Here is a 19,571-nt window from a genome sequence, read left to right as displayed (position 1 = left end):
TAAAGGTCTCAACGGTTGACACAAAACATTTGGACAGTGTGAGGGGCAGCTGTTGTGAAGGATGCCTCCTGCAGTCCACAATCATCACTGCACTACTGTGCAGCTCCAGGTTCTGTTGGCCACACCAAAGCTCCAGCCTATCCACTTCCTGTCAATACGCAGATTCCTCATTGCCTTTGATGAGGCCACTGACTGTGGCGTCAGTTGCAAACTTCAAGAGTTTGACAGTTGGATGCATTGAGGTGCAGTTGTTTGTGTAGTGCAATAAGAGCAGCGAGGAGAGGAAACAATCTTAGGGTGCCCCAGGTGTGATGGTGAGTGTGGATGAGGTGGTGTCCCTGAACATCACCTGCTGTGTCCTTCTGGTAAGGAAGTTGTAGATCCATTGGCAGATGGCAGGTGAGACGCTAAACTGGGGATTATGGTGTTGAATGCAGAGCTGGAGTCCACAAACAGGATCCTTGCATAGGTTCCAATATTGTCAAACCAGTTGCGCCACCATTCCACCGTGCCACAATACAAAGCAATTTACAGCATTTTAAAGGAACTCGTGTGATTATTATCAAGCTTATGGCCACGCTAACCTGAGAACACCTGATCTTGTCAGATCTCGGAAGCTAAGTAGGTTTGGCCCTGGTTAATACTTGAACGGGAGACTGCCTGGGAAAACTGGGTGCTGTAAGGTCTGTATAAATGCACCTGCTCTGTGATAGTCTCCGGGTTCTTTTCAAAGTGCAGAAGGCATCACGAAGACCAAGGAACACACCAGGCAGGCCCGAGATACTGTTCTGGAGAAGTTTAAAGCTGGATTTGAATACAAAAATATTTCCCAAGCTTTAAACATCTCAAGGAGCACTGTACAAGCAATCATATTGAAATGGAAGGAGTATCAGACCACTGCATATCCGGCCGTCCCTCTAAACTTTCACCTCGAACAAGGAGAAGACTATTCAGAGATGTAGCCAAGAGCCCCATGATCACTCTGAATGTTCTGCAGAGATCTACAGCTGAGGTGGGAGAGTCTGTCCATAGGACAACAATCAGTTGTACACTGCACAAATCTGGCCTTTATGGAAGAGTGGCAAGAAGAAAGCGATTTCTCAAAGATATCCATAAAAGGTCTCTTTTAAAGTTTGCCAGAACCCACCTGGGAGCCACACAAAACATGTGGAAGAAGGTGCTCTGTTCAGATGAAACCAAAATCCAACTTTTTGGCCACAATGCAAAACAATATGTTTGGCGTAAAAGCAACACAGCTCATCACTCTGAACACACCATCTCCATTGTCATACATGGTGGTGGCAGGCTCATGGTTTGGGCCTGGTTTTCTTCAACAGGGACAGGGAAGATGGTTAAAATTAATGGGAAGATGAATGGCGCCAAATACAGGAACATTCTGAAAGAAAACCTGTTGGAGTCTGCAAAAGACCTGAGACTGGGACAGAGATTAATCTTCCAACAGGACAATGATCCAAAACATAAAACCAAATCTAGAATGGAATGGTTCACAAATAAACATATCCAGGTGTAGAATGGCCAAGTCAAAGTCCAGACCTGAATCCCCACTCTTCAGGTTTTTATTTGTTAAAAAAGCTTAAAATATCCAATAAATTTCATCCCACTTCACGATTGTGTCCCACTTATTGTTGATTCTTGACAAAAAAAAAATAGTAATTTTATGTTTGAAGCCTGAAATGTGGCAAAAGGTTGAAAAGTTCAAGGGGGCACAGAGTAACGAATGTACAACGAATATGGTCAAACTGAAATAATGAGAAAAATATTATTTTTGAAAAACTCACATCTAATCTGGTGTGATGTACGTGATGAGGAGGGTGATGATGTATAATTAAAAAAAATTAAAGTGTGTATTTTTAGGGTTAGGGTTGTATTTGTTTTGAGTGTATTTGCATGCAGATTGTATGATGCGATCAGATACTCCATTGAAGTTAAATTTTTGTGACTTGAAATATTGTGTGTAGCAGTCAGAAGTTAAAAACAGTCAAGCCATTCAATTGGGATTGTGCCTGTAGTATAAATTCTGCCATACGTGCCTGTCTGGTGTGTCTGCAGTAATTTTCGGTTTTGGGACGTGGAACGAATATTTGTACGCTTTGTTGTCCTTCCGGACTGATAACAGCAGCGCGCACCTTTGCTTTGGACTATATACATATCTGAAGATTTTAAGTCTAAGAGTAACGACAGCAGCGATTTTCCCAGGTTTGCCCAATTCAAATAAGCAAAATGTGTGTCTTTCAGGTCATTGTGATTATTAGCGAATTCACGGTTTGATCTGCCACACTGTTCACGGGTGTGCCTTTTTTTTTTTTTTAAGTTTTCAAGCTCGATTTGAAGATATCACTTTCCTATTTAAATAAAGGTCAACGAAAAAAAAAATACTGTTCATTTTTGAGTAATCGGGCGGCACGGTGGATCAACTGGTAAAGCGTTGGCCTCACAGTTCTGAGGAGCCAGATTCGATCCCAGTCTCGCCTGTGTGGAGTTTGTACGTTCTCCCCGTGCCTGCGTGGGTTTTCTCCGGGCACTCTGGTTTCCTGGTTTCCTCCCACATTTAAAAAAAAAACATGCAACATTAATTGGACACCCTAAATTGCGCCTAAGTGTAATTCTGAGTGCGGCTGTTTGTCTCACTGTGCCCTGCAACTGGCTGTGAACCATTTCAGGGTGTACCCCGCCGCCTGCCCGTTGACATCTGGGATAGGCTCCAGCACTCCCCGCGAGCCTTGTGAGGATAAGCGGCAAAGAAAATGGATGGATGGAGTTTTGAGAAATCACCTTTGACTTATAATGCGCCAATTTTGTTTGCTTATGTATTACATAATAAATCCCGATTCAAACTGACTGGAAGTCAAGTTAAATGTATTTTGCCCATTTATTAGCATTAGATTTTGTTAATATAAATTTTTCATCCAGGTATGTGTGAGGCAGGAGAGAAGGATCTCTATGCTGTTCTCGGTGCCAGCCCTTCGGATTCAGTCCAGCAACTCCGACACAGATATCAAAAGCTGGCCCTACAGGTAAAATTTTGCCTATGTATATTGGAGATCTCTTTGAATGTAGCAGGAAGAGGTAATGATTAGTACAGCTGACTGACAGTCTTAAGACCACCAGGACATTCTATGGCCAGCGTGAGGCAATTCATAAATTAGAAAAATAAATGTTAAAAAAACATGTATGCTGTACATACAATACAGAATACATAGAAATGTCTGATGAAGAGCACTTAAGGGAGTTGCAAACAAAACTGTGAAGACAACAAGGATTTCTTATAAAATCTCATCAATCCCATCTCATTTCTCACAAAATTACCGAAAAAAGTAGGGTGTTTTGAGACAGACCGTTTATTAAGAAGTGCTTATTGTTCACTGTTGTGCTGGACAAAGGGGAGCATCTTAAAATGTGCCACTCTCCCGACACAATATAACGAGTTGGGTTAAGGGCATTACTGGAAACTTGGATTTCAGTCAAAGAATGGAAGGGCAGCTGGACTATTTTTCTCTGCTCTTGGATGAGAGCTTCCATGAACCTGACACTGGCCAGATGCTCATCTTCTTACGTGCTGTCTTTTTTTGTACATGAAATGTATAGTGCAGTGAAGGCTTTTGTGAGAAACTTTACCAACATTGTCCCCCACTTACCAACACTAAAGGAAAGAACAAGATCATTTGCCAACTTCCACAAGTACTCATCCAGAAGCAGTGGATGGAGAGTTTTCCAGGCATTTTCAATATTTCAAAACAGTTTAGAGTGAAATGCACATGGTATCCTCTCCTCTCCCTTCACCTGCATTGTGGATACTGCACCATGTGATGTTCAGATGTAACTCCCTGACATGCAGTCAACACACTTCTTGGAGAGCGCTTCACATAAGTCTCACTGCTGGAATTTTTACTCTTCCCTTAAAGTGGGACTGTCATCCCTATAAGAATTCTAAAATAGATATTGTAATGAAAAATACATATAACATTTTTCACTTCAATGTCTATACGAAAAAAAAAGTGAGCGGAGAGCGAGTCATCCATGCACAAAGTTGTGCAATTGAGTGTCCCTCGACATCCAAGTGGTCGCCATATTAGTCGCATCCTCTGTCCTTGACGTTATCGTCACTTCCGCTGTTGAAAACGCACAGTGCCTGCTACTATGGAAGCAACAACGGAGATATTCGGATTTTTCCAACGCCCCTTCTGACATGGAAGCTCTTTTCGAAAAGGACAACACCACACAACCGAGTGAAGTTACCGGGGCAATATTACACTATTGTTTCGAGCAACCAGGGCAATATTACACTATTGTTTCGAGCCATATTCTGATGATATGCGATCATGGCCAAACCGCATCCCCGTCCGATTCACTTCCGCGTCAGAGATGAGGCATTGCAGCTCATCGCAGCCGGCCGGTGTGGCTTATGACAGAGCCGAGCGGTGCTGCTTTAGGGGGTGCTCACAGACGCCGCAGTACTGAGCAACACAGTCGAGCCGGGGCGCTTTATGCGCGCACGCGACTGAGTAACGCATTCTCGGCTGGGTTCTTCAGAGCCACCCCCGTCGCAAAGCCCGACGCACAGCCTTCACAGAAGCTGTGACTGCCGAACGCGGCGCCTCAGTGTGGCTGATTTTCGGCACCGTGGTATTTCAGGAGGAGGTGGAGCCGAGCCATGCTGCTTTTAGGGGTATGTTCATAGCCGCCGCAGTACGCGATGAACACTATCGAGACGAGGCTGAGTGAGACATTGTTGGCTTGGCGACGCACACAAAGACACATTTCATACGCGGATCTTTTGTTACGTATGAGAGAGACCGATTACGTGGTCCGCCTCAAACTATAATTTTTTTTTAGTAGCTGTATGCACACGTCAACACATATCATCTGCGGATCTTTTGCTACGTTATGAGAGAGACCGATTACGTGGTCCGCCCCAAACTATTATTTTTTTTTTAGTAGCTGTATACACACCTACCTGTTATTTGGAACCCACGAAGCTTTTGTCCTCTGCACCCATGCAATCCATTTTTCACAACGAACAGGGTGTCTTTCAAACTTATGAAGGGTAATTCCATTCTCCAGAGTGTTCAAGCAATATCCAGCAATGCAATAAGCAACCTTCCCGGAGGTAAAAATAATGGAAACAAACGAGTCCACGAGAGGCCGCCGCTGTCCTTTACGTCACTTCCTGCTTCTTCCCGAAAACAAATCCCTGAGAGGATTTTCATGGCGGGAGTTACAAAAAGCTGCATACGTCAAAATCATGTTTTGTGGTGAAAAAACACATGGGACCATATTGGCTGTGGGTTTTTCATTAATAATATACCAAAAATCATCCATTTCATGACAGACCCACTTTAAAGAGGAGAACTTTCTACTCATGAGAAGGCATCCTCATAAGGTTCTAGTACTCTTTGGATCAAATCAATCCATACCTCCATCCATTTTCTTAGCCGCTCCTCACAAGGGTCGTCGGGAGTGCTGGAGCCTATCCCAGCTGTCAACGGGCAGGAGGCGGATTTCACCCTGAACTGGTTGCCAGCCAATTGCGGGGCACATAGAGACAAACTGGTGCCTGGGCCAAATTACATCCTGTAATTTCTTGTTTATAACGTGCAGATTTTCCAATTTTCAAAAAGTCAATAGAGCGTACTATATTTAGGTCTAGATTAAAAATAAATATATAATCACATTGTATAGTCGCATACAGGTACATCGGGTGGAAAAAAAAGGGATACATTTCAATACGATATTCAATGTCTGATATTACACATTTATATGTATTATGGTATTGTGAGATTTCTGACCTGCTCGCGGGAGTTGGCCATTTTACGATCGTTTGTGTAGCATATTTGTTACTACTGGACCAAACATCAGAAACAACTCCCCGTGAGATTGTTTTAACTTAAACTAAGACAGCTACTAGGGCTAGTTATGCAGCCACTTTTAAAAGAATAGTCATCACTGCTGCCAAAGAAGTAGACAACTATGAAGCATGGCGGCAGCTCAAAATGGCTGAATGGAATGTGAGATTGTGGTGAAGACGAAGGAGAATATAATCCATCCAAAAGCATATGGAAGAGTTTTAGTATATGGGAGAGTTGGACAATCTCCAGAGATATAGGAAGAGCTGCTACAGATTGTAGCTAAACAGAAGGCAAGAGGCTGCGCTATTAGCATTGTGGAACTTTGCCTCAAAGCAGTGACAATAATCAAGAATAAAGGGAACCAATACTCTTAAAATTTAAAAAAATGTTTCCTCACAAACACCACTGATGGCACTGAGGATAACATGCTGTGGTAGGAAGATGGGAACACTGTTCATGATGCAAAGCAGGAGGCACTGGAACTGGACCAAGTCATCAATGATGAGTTCCACAGCGATACACCAAAGGTAGCTAGCTGTTCTGGATCTTTTTCAGGATTGGCCAAGGATGTGTAATGTAGTGGATAAACTGCATTATGCACAAATGTTTTATGCACAAATATTTAATGAAAAAAAAAAAATCCGCACAAAGTTCAAGTAAAACAGTATAAAATTGTTTATTCATTGAAGAAATTTAAGAACGTGTGATCAACAGTATTAATAAAATGAAGATTTTTTTTTCAAAACGAGACATAGGCATTTTTTTCAGATTTACGAAACTCGCGCCAAAATTATCCAGCTCCGAATGGATAATTTTGGCGCGAGTTTCGTAAATCTGAAAAAAATGCCCATGTCTCGTTTTGAAAACAAACTCTTCAAATGTTATACCATCATTGAGCATTTATTATAGTTGGTTGAGGGATTCTGTTCTGACAATTACAGGGACCAAGTCAAGTATGTCCTGTGGCCTGTTTTGAGATTTATATTACCGGTACATCAGCACATGCACAAAGATTTTTATTAATGATTGTTCAACAGACAATTTTTTGAAAAACAATACAAGTACAAACAATAGAAGTACAAACCTAGCACAATCTAGCACAAGAGCACATTCCCAAAATCAACTACACCCATTTCTTTGTGAGTGTGTTGGGTATGTCAACAATAGCTTGCACCCGAGCTGGAGAAAGCATTTTCCATTGAGGAGTGAGGATATGTCCTACAAACTTAACCTCTCGTGATATAAACTGCAGTTTTAATAAGGATGCTTTGTGGCCTTCTGGCCCGAGGTTCTTTAACAAAGCAATTGTATCAGTCTCACACAGTTTTTTGGTGGGAGCAGCACTCAACAAATCAACATATTACAGCAAAACTTTGCCCAATGTCAATGTCGATGATTCAAGACTGCAGGCGAGTGCCTCACAGTGTAGAGCTCCATGTCAGTCCTTAGCGCAGCCACGTCCATGTGTACTTTTTCCCTTCAAAAGTAACATCAGAACAAAATTGTCAATCTATGTGAACTCGCACAGAAAAAAATACATTAGAAAGGTGAACAACAGAAAAATACTTTTTGCCAGGTGGAATCTGAACAAATCTTGAACAAAACTCCATTCGGTGGGCTGACCTTGAGGTCTAATTTGCATTTAAAATGGAAAACAGTTGGTCCTGATGATGACATACCAGTGGAGGTATGGAAGCAATTTGGAGAGGAGGCTGTGGAGTTTTTGACCAACCTATTCAATAGAATACCGGCAGGAGAGAAGATGCCAGAAAAATGGAAGAAAAGTGTGGTAGTCCCCATTTTTAAGAACAAACGCTATGTTCAGCACTGTGGATACTACAGAGGAATAGAGATGATGAGCCACACAATGAAGTTATGGCAAAGAGTACTGGAGGCTAGACTCACGACAGAAGTAAGTATCTGCAAGCAACGGTATGGTTTCATGCCTAGAAAGAGTACCAAAGATGCATTATTTGCCTTGAGGATGGTAGTGGAAAAGTACAGAGAAGGTCAGAAGGAGCTACATTGTGTCTTTGTGGATCTAGAGAAAGCCTATGGCAGAGTACCAAGTAAGGAACTGGTACTGCATGCGCAAGTCTGGTGTGACGGAGAAATATGTTAGAATAATACTGGACATGTATAGGACGTGTATGAGGACAGCAGAACAGCGGTGAGATGTGCTGTAGGTGTGACAGAAGAATTTCAGGTGGAGGTGGGACTGGATCGGGGATCCGCTCTGAGCCACTTCCTGTTTGTTGTAGTAATGGATGGGTTGACAGATGAGGTTAGACTGGAATCGCCTTGGACTATGATGTTTGCAGGTGATATTGTGATCTGTAATGAAAGCAGGGAGCAGGGGGAGGAACAATTAAAAAGATTAGAGGGACGCACTGGAAAGGAGAGGAATGAAGATTAGCCCAAGTAAAACAATATATATGCATGAATGTGAGGGGCAATATATGACACTTGTCGTGGAACTGGAAGATTACCCATAACACAAACACCCATATGGAGTAAAGAAAAATAGGAAATTTTATCTCCATGATCAGTTTAAATCACAATCACACTGGTTTGAACTGTGACATTGTGTAAAGTTGACTTTTAAAAATTTAACCACAGATTTTTTAGCATTTGAATTATATTCAACAAAGAATAAAATACAAGACTGTTTTTCTATCACTTCATTCAGATACATTTTAATAGTAGCATGTTGTGTAATGAAGAATACACACTGCCAGGTTGAAAGACTGAGGGTATTACAGAGATTCATGGTTCCATCCATGTCAGCTGTCGAGTTACAATTGGACGATGTAAACATACTTAGCAAAAAAGCAAAAAAACCTTCCTACCTACCCTTGTTCTGAAATGTAGGAAATCGGAACCCCAACGATAATGATTCTTTGAAATTGTAATTTTAGTTGCTTTAAAAGCTGGATTTTCAAAATTTTTCATCATTATTGCGTACCAAGAGTGATTTTGATGACTGGAAGCCCAGATTTCTCATTAGGCTAGGGTCTGGGTAACATAAACTAGGGTTCTTGTGGCCATCTGTCTCAGCGGGGCAGAAGGTTGAGGGTAGCTGGGGACATCTGCTTGATAGCATGCCCCTTACACATGCTTTTGGTGCACATTAAATTGGGCTTCTTTTTAGTGTGTCTCTCTCTTACGTTTGTTCTCCCAATGCTTATTTGTTTTAACAGTGCCACCCGGACCATCTTGGAGATGTGTGTGACTCAGGAGCAGAGATGTTTCTCGAAATTGATGCAGCCTGGAAAATCCTGTGTGAACACGATGCTAGGAGTCAATACGATCAACAGAGGAGAGGTAACAACCCATGGACCCCAGACAGTAGAGGTAGACCATTTGGTTCAAAAGTATTAGCCTTTACCATTGCAACATGGTCGCAAATACGACTCTGACCCAGGCTGCTAGAGTGCTTCACTTTCTTATTTGAGTGTAAATGTAGCTGATTGAACACGTTATTTATGTGACTGTGGGCACGTCACTCTGATTCCGTTGGCTTTATTGGAAGGAATAAGGAACCAACTTGCAACTGTACTACACAAGTCAGAGCGTTGCCAACGTCGTGGCTTGAGTCGGCCGCTCTGTAACTCGAAACTCATATGGAACCGCCCCCGCTTCTGACCCCTCCTCGAAAAGAGGTTCTGCCAAATTATTGATGCATATTGTAATCATGTCACTCTTCAATCAGGGTTTACTGAGGGTTTCTGCATCCATCCATTTTCTATATTGCTTATTCTCACCAGGGTTGCGGGTGTGCTGTTGCCTATTCCAGCTATCTTTGGGCCAGAGGGGGGGAGAGGGTACACACTGAACGGGGTCGCCAGCGAATCGCAGCGTATATTCAAACAACCATTTGCACTCAAATTCACACCTATGGTTAATTTAGTCTTCAGTCAACCTACCATGCGTGATTTGGGGATATGAGAAGAAACCGGAGAACCTGGAGAAAAAAAAACCCATGCATTGGAAGAATATGCAAACTCAACACAGGCGGGTCCGGTATTTGAAAGAAAGAAAGCAAAGAGCAGATATGTGATGCTGAGGGTACCAAACTGGACACTCTCTCCACCTCGGTTGCGCCTAGAGATTCTGTCCATAAAAGTTATGAACAAAATCGTGACAAAGGGCAGCCTTGGCAGAGTCCAACTCTTACCGGAAAAGAGTTCGACTTATTGCCAACAACGCGAACCAAACTCTGAAACCGTTCGTATGGGGACTGAACAGCCCGTATCAGGGGGTTTGATACCCCATACTCCCAAATAACCCCCCACAGGACTTCCCGAGGGACATGAAACGCCTTCTCAAAATCCACAAAACACGTTGACTCTCCAGAACTCCCTCTAAGGACTCCAAAAAGGGTGGGTACTCTGAACTACTGTTTGGTGCATAGGCACAAACAACAGTCAGGACCCATCCCGTTCCTAAAGAGGTGACATTCCATGTCCCTAGAGCTAATTTCTGTAGCCGGGGTTCGGATTGCCAAGGTCCCTGCCTTTGGCCACAGCCCAGCTCAAATCGCAACCGACCCCTATGGCCCCTCTCACAGGTGGTGAGCACATGGGGAGGGGCACACATGTTAGCCTTTCGGGCCGTGCCTGGCCGAGCACCATGGGTGCAGGCCCAGCCACCATTTGTTTGCCTTTGAGCCCCACCTCCAAGTCTGGCTCCAGAGTGGGGCTCCGGTGACCCTTATCCGGGCAAGGAAAAATGAGATCCAATATTTGTACTCGCTCGAGGGGTTTTGGAGTTGTACTTTGTCTGGTCGCTCACCTAGGACCTTTTTGCCATGGGTGACCCGACCAGGGGCGTGAAGCCCCCAGACACATTACTTCCTAGATTGATCTCAGAATCGAGTGAAGTGATCGGGCCAATATTGCCCTGTTTGTTTCGAGCCATATTTAGATGATATGCAGATCACTTCCAACTAACAACATCCCTTGACAGATGGATGAGGATTCCGATGAAATATTCAAATTGACAGGACTATAATTGTTTGATTTCCCAACTCTTTTTCTAAGTCTTGTGTATGTAGCCTACTCAGTAGGACCCATGCCAGGCAAAGTAACTGCTTCAGGGCTGCCCAGACACCGATGGCCGGTGGGGGGAAGGTGGGTGGGTGGTCCTTTCTCCTCCCCGCACGTGTCTAAACCACCTCCCCGCCTGATCCACCTCCACATCGTGGCTTACCCCGGTGGCTGGCAACAACGCTGGGCTGCCTGGCAGGGTACAACAACGCTCTTCCACTGCGCAACCTTTGTTCTACCATAGGAAACCAATTATTATTTTTGCCGGAAATACCTGTCGCAGTTTGAAACCAGTCATCAGCCTCTAGTTTTTGTATCACTTTTACTTTGGTTAATTTCGATTTAGAAGAAGAGGTACTAGTTATCTCTGTGGCCTTGAGACTATTCTTGTCTTTGCAAAGAAGCAACGTGAGGTATATTTGCTTCTTCATAAGAAGGTGGTTTGGTACTTTGGTGCTGCTCAAAATGATTGGGAGTGTCAAAGGTTTTTCATCATAGGACAACATTCCGACACTCCACGAATGTGTCATAAGCATTAAGAATGTTATCATAATTGTGATCACGCCACAGCCTCCCAATTTGGGACCTAAACACTTCAGGTTAAACATTTCATCTAAAAGGTTAGGTGTATTTTAATGTCTTCTCTGACTTTTGGCTATTTTTAGACACTATAAGTCTACACCCAGCCGAGAGTCAGCTTTTTTGCTCACCGTTCCAAATGGATCCTAGACCGAAAGGACCTTTTTACAATGTGTCAAATTAACCGAAAATTTATTTTTATTTTTTTCAATTTGCCAGTAACTCTAGAAAGGGACCTTCCCACTTTGGAGAGCGCCAATGCTCCTTCCTCATATCTCATACAAGGACCCATTCTCCCAGCTCCAGAAATTTTCCCTCCTGCTGAGAGCCTGAAAGATCCTTACCACTTAGCGCTTGTGTTTCCCCCTGTTCATCAAACATTTTTTTTTCAAATCATCATTAGTTTAATATTGGGTCTTCAATTTAGGAAGTTTATAAGACCTTCTAAAGAATGTTTCATGGGATTTTAGCCTTGAAATAGTGGTAATGCGAAAGTGTAATTTAACTAAATGTAGACATTGTCCATAGTCTTTGTTTCCTCTATCCGTTTTTTAATCTGTTTGCAGATAAGTGGAATGATGTTTTCAAATGAAAATGAAACATTTTTTCCCATTTGTCCATATTTTGTTTTCTTTGATTTACAAAACGTGTTCCATTGTCACTGGATTAGAGACGGTGTTACGAAAGAAACTCCAGGAAGTAGAACTGGAGGTAGCAGAAATTGAGATGCTGAGGTTCTCGCTTGGAGTGAGCAGGTTGGATAGGATTAGAAATGAGCTCATTAAAGGAACAACCAAAGTTTTATGTTTTGGAAACAAGGTTAGAGAGAGCAGACTTAGATGGTTTGGACATGTTCAGAGATGAGAGAGTGAGTATATTGGTAGAAGGGTACTGAGGATGGAGTTGCCAGGCAAAAGAGCGAGAAGAAGACCAAAGAAAAGGTCGATGGATGTTGTGAGGGAGGACACGAGGACAGTGAGTGTTAGAAAGGAGGATGCAAAAGATAGGCTTATAGAGAAAAAGATGATACGCTGTGGCAACTCCTAATGGGACAAGCCGAAAGGAAAAGAAGCAGTTCCATTGTCACTGTTAATTTGATTTTGGAATGCTATAGCATGGTATTATGTCCCGACATAATACATTTGCTAATATTAGAGGATCAAAGTGTTCTGTTGGTAATAACTATCCATTTAGAGAATGCTTCTGTAATGGGCAAACGGTATTTCTTTCCTTCACAGGGTGGAACAAAATTATGGTTGAACTAGTTTCTTACTTAAGGATAGCGATGGAAATATGTTGATTGGTGCCAGTAGTGTGCTAAGTAGATGGAAAGAGTACTTTGAGAAGTTAATGAATGAAAGGAATGGGAGAGAATGTAGAGTTGAAGAGGCAAGCGTGAATGACCAGGAAGTGGCAATGATTAGTAAGGGGGAAGTTAGAAAGGGACTGAACCGAATGAAAAATGGAAAGACAGTTGGTCCTGATGATGACATATCAGTGGAGGTATGGAAGCAATTTGGAGAGGAGGCTGTGGAGTTTTTGACCAACCTATTCAATAGAATACCGGCATGAGAGAAGATACCGGAAGAATGGAAGAAAAGTGTGCTAGTCCCCATTTTTAAGAACAAAGGCGATGTTCAGCACTGTGGAGACTGCAGAGGAATAAAGATGATTAGCCACACAATGAAGTTATGGCAAAGAGTACTGGAGGCTAGACTCAGGACAGAAGTAAGTATCTGCAAGCAACAGTATGATTTCATGCCTAGAAAGAGTACCAAAGATGCATTATTTGCCTTGAGGATGCTCGTGGAAAAGTACAGAGAAGGTCAGAAGGAGCTACATTGTGTCTTTGTAGACCTAGAGAAAGCCTATGACAGAGTACCATAAGAGGAACTGTGGTACTTGCATGCAAGTCTGATGTGGAGCAGAAATATGTTAGAATAGTACAGGATGTATGAGGGCAGCAGAACAGTGGTAAGGTGTGGCGTTGGTGTGTCAGAAGAATTTAAGGTGGAGGTGGGACTGCATCTGGGATCTGCGCTGAGCCTCATCCTGTTTGCGGTAGTAATGGAGAGGTTGACAGATGAGGTTAGACTGGAATCGCCTTGGACTATGATGTTCGCAGATGAGATTGTGATCTGCAATGAAAGCAGGGAGCAGGCGGAGGAACAATTAGAAAGATAGAGGCACGTACTGGAAAGGAGAGGAATAAAGATTAGCCCAAGTAAAACAATGTATATGCATGAATGTTAGGGGCGGAGGAGGAGGAGTGAAGCTCCAGGGAGGGTGGATGACTTCAAATACTTGGGGTCAACAATACAGAGCAATGGACAGTGTGGGAAAGAAGTGAAGAAACAGGTCCAAGTGGGGTGGAACAGTTGGCGGAAGGTGTCTGGTGTTCTATGCGACAGAAGAGTCTCCGCTAGGATACAGGGCATAGTTTATAAAACAGTGGTAAGGCCGGCCATGATGTACAGATTAGAGAATGTGGCACTGAAAAAACAACAGGAAGCAGAACTGGAGGTAGTGGAAAGGAAGATGCTGAGGTTCTCGCTTGGAGTGAATAGGTTAGATAGGATTAGAAATGAGCTCATTAGAGGGACAGCCAAAGTTGGATGTTTTGGAGACAAGATTAGAGAGAGCAGATTTAGATGGCATGTCCAGAGGCGAGAGAGTGAATTTATTGGTAGAAGGGTGCTGAGGATGGAGCTGCCAGGCAAAAGAGCGAGAGGAAGACCATAGAAAAGGTTGATGGATGTTTTGAAGTAGGACATGAGGGCGTTAGAGAAGAAGATGGACGAGATAGGCTTAGATGGAAAAAGATGACATGCTGTGGCGACCCCTAACAGAACAAGTGGAAAGGAAAAGAATAATAAGAAGAAGATCCTCAGAGAGCGTTGAGTCTCATTTTTGCTTAGAATGTACCTTGGTAAACCACTCATGTGGTTCATCTTGATAAAAGGTATCTGGAGACCTCTGTTTCTATTTTTTTTCCTTTCTGTTATATTTATACTTATTATTATCTTTTTAGTATTAACATACTCCTCCAATGTGCCTGCAGACAGGCCGATTGTAATGTTTGTTAACTTAGCTGTGAATATCATCTTTTGAACCTTAAGCATTCTTCAACTGCTGTTGAAGAGGTCCATTTTCATCTTTATCTTCCTCCCACCCGTTGTTAGTCTTGAATATAGTTGTCATTTTCAATCTGTATTTCTCAGAAGGGTCATCCTTTTGTTTTACTCTTCTTGTTTAATTTGCTTAATTTGCTCTTTGTCTAAAATTCTTGGTTGCTCTCTGCATTTACTGCAGATTGTAATTTTGTCGGTTTTGTGTGAAGTAATACCTTCCACACGATTTTTAACACAATTCTTTATTCAAGTCCTACATACTAAAATAGTCGAGTCGGCTCCATTTTAAGTCAGTCCCGTCTGAGCTCCTCATTCTGTGCGGTGTTGTCTCATAATGTGAAGGGAGTAGTAAATCAGTGTTTTTTTATTTTTGTTTTCCTCTTTACTACCTCTCGTCTTTTGTGTCTAGTGTCCTTTACACTGGTTGTCAGGTTTACCAATTAGACATTCATTAAACTGGACAAAAATGAAGCAAAGACACCAGTTCAAGTCTCGCGAGGACAGAGGAGAGGAACTGTCTCGTACAATTCACTACTGCACTCTCTGATTATCCTCTCCTCACCACCTCTTTTATTTGGTTTCAAAACGGTCCTTATTTACATGGATGGTACAAAAAGGAGACGGGTGAGCAAAACATAGTTTGAAACAAACTGTACTTGTTTGTTTGTTTTTGTGTGCGTGTGTGCATGTGTGTGGAAGAATGCTGAGTACATGTGTGGTCATCATTTCTTTAACAGACAACAGGTGCTCCTGGTTCTAACAGTTCTGATGATTAGATGTTTTTGTTCTTGTGCTATCTCCTGCGAGGCGGCTGCCACGTTATCTAGAGAAGAGCAAAGCATTTCTTTATTGGAAGCAGATGTATGATAATTATATTCACAATTATTCCAACATTTCCCCCCTGTTCATCCTACATTTGCTACCACGTTATCCAGAGCAGAGCAAAGCATTCTTGATTCTGACAGAGCAAAGCATTCTTCATTGCAGGCAGGAACAGTTACTTAATTGGAGCAGAGCAAAGCATTCTTCATTTCAAGCCGAAACAATATCTTAATTGGAGCAGAGCAAAGTTACACTCAGAGGAAAAATATAGCACTAATCACTTGTAATCTTCTAGATCAGAGAACAGGTCTGGAAGAGAAGTCATAACGTCATCATCGTGGTCAACAATATCACTGTCATTACCCTGTTGTGACAATAGTGGATATATTTCTGATAATTTTGAATTTGTCGGGGAAACAGCAGTGGTTATAAGTTAGTTAAGTGATGCCTTTATGCAGGGAATAGAACAACATCCACATAATGCAAGAATAGCTTTTGCTGTTTTATCTGCAAATACATTTTCTAATGATACTTTGTCTGTATTTGATGTGTGTGCTGCACATTTACATATGGTTATTTCTTTTGGTAATTGAACTGCTATGAGCAAATTTTGTAGTAGCTCTGCATGTTTCACTGATTTTCCCATTGTCACTATTCCTCTATTTCTCCAGTACTGTCTGTGTAGATCGTGATACCACTGTGAATACAGCAGCATCTGTTGTCATATTGTTTAACACTGTCCAATAAGGTGATTTTTCTGGACAGTTCAGTCATATCAATCAGAAACATTTTGTGCGACCAATACAAATTGTCCCAAACTTTTCCACTCCTGTCGAGTTTGTTTGTACAATGATGTGTGTGGTGGTGTCCATTCCTTGATTTAGTTTGTCAGCCAGTCTTGTTCCTACCACCACGACTGACATACCATCTGTGTACAGATAATCAATCATGATTTTGGCTGGTGTTGGCTGTCGTAAGTTTACAGTATCTTATACTGCATAGTCACATGCAATGAGTCGTTTCCTATGTCATTTTGTGGTTGTTCAATCATGTCTCGAGCTGTTTGCAGCAAGAGAGCTCCTGTTCTTGTGGGAGGTTTGTTTGGAATATCTAAGGTGTAATAATAGAGTGCTGCATTCTTATTTTGTAAGATATTTAACTGTCCTCCCAGTAATTCCTATTTTTCTTTTTACGTCTATATTTCCTGTCAGAGATGGAATTAAAACCAGTCCTAATTTCAGCAAGCCGTCTCTTCCCAACAAACGCATAGGGCAAATTAAGAAGTTGCATTTTGGGAGCATTAGTTGTGACATTTTTGATGGGGAGATGGCTACACTCTTCCTCATCTATGCACACAATTATTAAATGTTTCGCTAAAAGCTCCATAAATTTCTCCTTCCTCTGTCAGAAAGGTGTCAACTTTCTTTTTCTTAATTTGTAGCACTCTTTCTGTGTGTAGTGCTTGGTTCATGTATTGTTACAGGCTGCCAGTTGGTTTGTCAACCCAATGTTTTTCAATCCATTGTTTTGTCGGATTATTTGAATTTGCATTACTAGCATTTTTTTATTGCTATTGATACACACTCCTTGGAGTGTGATCTTCAGGAATGCCACAGTTTGCTTTAAAACATCCAGTCATTCCGATTATATAGTCTTCAAATGGTTCATTGTTGCTTTATTTTGCTCTTCCAATGGCAGAAAAATTTGCTTTTGGTCTAAATTTAGCAGAAGTGCGCTATATTAACGGTTGAACTCCCTGCTGCTGTAAGAAAGTACTTGCTGTCATCTAAATTTGTTGTACTTCCACACCGTTTAAGTGGTAAGATTTTCTCAAGTCTTCCATTCCTTGGAAGAATTACGTTACATCATCTTCATGAGATGATACTTTTTATGGCCATTTTCACATCATCTTGGTTCAAGTTTTTTTGTGTGTGTCTTTCCTATTTTATCCCGCAGGTTAACTATATATATTTTTGTGTGTGTGTTGAGCTGGCCTGCAAAGCCATATTGTGTTATCCACAAATTTAGATGTTTTATTTTAGTAGGACATTGGCTTTCTACAAACTTCTAGTCCTTACAGATTATTTTTTTTGTTCTGTATCAACTATCTTGCTTTTTGTTTTTCCCCTGTTGGAGTCAGGGGTTCACCTAGGGTAACTATACTGACTTTCCCCTGAACAGGATGACAATTATTTTCTGTTTGAGGTAATTCTCATGCTTCTACCACAAGTGGCAGAGAATTTTTACCTCTGCATCGTCGAACAGTTGTCACTCAATTTCATGTTCAAATGAGATAGCGAATCTCCACTCACACTTTTACACATGCACAGGTTTCACGGAGCTCAAGTACGTAGAGGACACACGTTGCCCTTTTCTCAGTTTTATAGACTAATTTGTCTACTCGATAGGGACTATTATTCTTGAGGTTTGGTTCTGCCGCAGTCACCCAGACATGCATTCACTCATTCCTCATGAGTGTGTGAGTTTCCTACTCACCAGAGATGTCTTTACTTCCTTCGGCTTCTCGTCAACCCTCAGCCTCCAGACGCAAAGTTGAGGCCCAGTCCCGGAAAGGGTCTCAAGTGCTGTGGCCACAGTCTTTGCTTGGACGTCGACTCAGCCCGGGTATCTTGAGGTCTTTGCTCGAAGGACCAAGTAAATGTCAGGTTTACCAATGAGACGTTCATTAAACTGGACAGAAAAAGGAAGCAAATACACCAGTTCAAGTTTGACAGCTCGCGAGGAGAGAGGAGAGGAACTGTCTTGTACAATTCACCACTGCACTCTCTGATTTTCCTCTCCTCAGCACCTCTATTTATTTGGTTTCAAGGAGACAGGGGAGCAAAACATAGTTGGAAACAAAGTGTACTTGCTTGTTCATGTGTGTGTGTGCATATGTGTGGAATATGGCTGAGTACATCATTTCAGACAACAGGTGCTCCTGGTTCGAACAGTTTTGATGATTAGATGTTTTTGTTCTTGTGCTATCTCCTGCTGGCGGCTGCCACTTTATCTCGAGAAGAGGAAAGCATTTCTTTATTGGAAGCCGATGTATGATAATTATATTCACAATTATTCCTGCACTGGTCCTGTCTCATCATATATTCCTTTCTATGGAACAACAGATCTTTCTGCCTAACTGTTTGTTCTTCCTGTGTACTTTCTTGATCTTTCTTTTTCTGACTCCTTCTGAACATTTTGTTATCTCACTGTTCTTTACTGGTACATGGCTCAAGTCTCTCCTGAGGTCAAAGGGAGTGTTTGCGAGGGCTTCAGCCCTGCCCCACATTTATTTATTTATTTGCTTTTTTTTCCCCTTTTGTAATCACCATTGGGTATCGTCACACCCATCATAGGCCATTTTATTAAAGTCACCTTTTATTTCTACAATGTAGGTCTCAACTGGATTATTATTATTACTATTATATGTTTTTTTCTTTTAGCTTATTTATATATGTATTTCTTTTCCAAATTAAGCTGGCCAGCAAAGTTGAATCTTTATCTAATTAATCATTAAGCTAATTCATTTATCTAAATATTTTATCTTATCTGGGCTTTGTGCCTTGACAAGTTGCCAATCTTTGCAAGTTAATTTATTTCTTCCATTTTGTTTACTGCTATTATTCCCCATTTTGAGAATTTGGAGCCAACACACTATACCTATCGTGTACTAAGGTCGGTTTTTGTATTCGACAGGGTGATTGTTCGAATTCTCGTTGGGTATTTCTCATGCTTCTACCCAGCAGGGGGGAGAAAACTTGCCTGTGCTTCCAGATGAGCTGTCACTTGAGATCTTGTCTCTCACTCTATCGTTTACACAGAAACACAAGCTCCCTTTTTCTTTTTCTGTTACGACAGTTTTATTTTATGTTTTTGTGTTGTATCCATTTGTTATTGATGTACTAAAGTATTGTTTAACACGGAATTTAAGTGCGCAACCTGAGTCCGTCCTCGCATATTTCTCAGCTGTTTTGTTCGATGTTATTATATTATATCGATGTTATTTACGGATTGAAGTATTATTTAATATGGAATTTAACTGCGCAACCCGAGTCCGTCCTCGCATATTTCCACGGCATTTGTCGGACTCCGCTGTCCCTCATACTTGCCATTGACTAGCATTC

The 19,571-nt window shown here is 41.8% G+C and overlaps 1 protein-coding gene and 1 pseudogene across 1 annotated transcript in view; both read left to right on the top strand.

Annotated features, from left to right (window-relative positions):
• The first annotated feature begins 566 nt into the window (after positions 1 to 566).
• Positions 567 to 685, top strand: LOC133502817 (5S ribosomal RNA; annotated as a pseudogene).
• Positions 686 to 2,075: 1,390 nt separating this feature from the next.
• Positions 2,076 to 19,571, top strand: part of dnajc24 (DnaJ (Hsp40) homolog, subfamily C, member 24) — a 42,690-nt gene continuing 25,194 nt past the window's right edge. The window contains exons 1-3 of the mRNA XM_061823668.1: positions 2,076 to 2,217; positions 2,932 to 3,035; positions 9,068 to 9,191. Coding sequence (XP_061679652.1) covers positions 2,934 to 3,035; positions 9,068 to 9,191 — 226 coding nt within the window. The 5' untranslated portion in view covers positions 2,076 to 2,217; positions 2,932 to 2,933. The remainder of the gene's footprint in view (positions 2,218 to 2,931; positions 3,036 to 9,067; positions 9,192 to 19,571) is intronic.

The sequence above is a fragment of the Syngnathoides biaculeatus genome, chromosome 6, assembly GCF_019802595.1.
Source record: "Syngnathoides biaculeatus isolate LvHL_M chromosome 6, ASM1980259v1, whole genome shotgun sequence".
NCBI classification, from domain to species: Eukaryota; Metazoa; Chordata; class Actinopteri; order Syngnathiformes; family Syngnathidae; genus Syngnathoides; species Syngnathoides biaculeatus.
The sequence above is the reverse complement of the archived record's forward strand: the minus strand, read 5'-3'. Positions and strand labels throughout refer to the sequence as shown.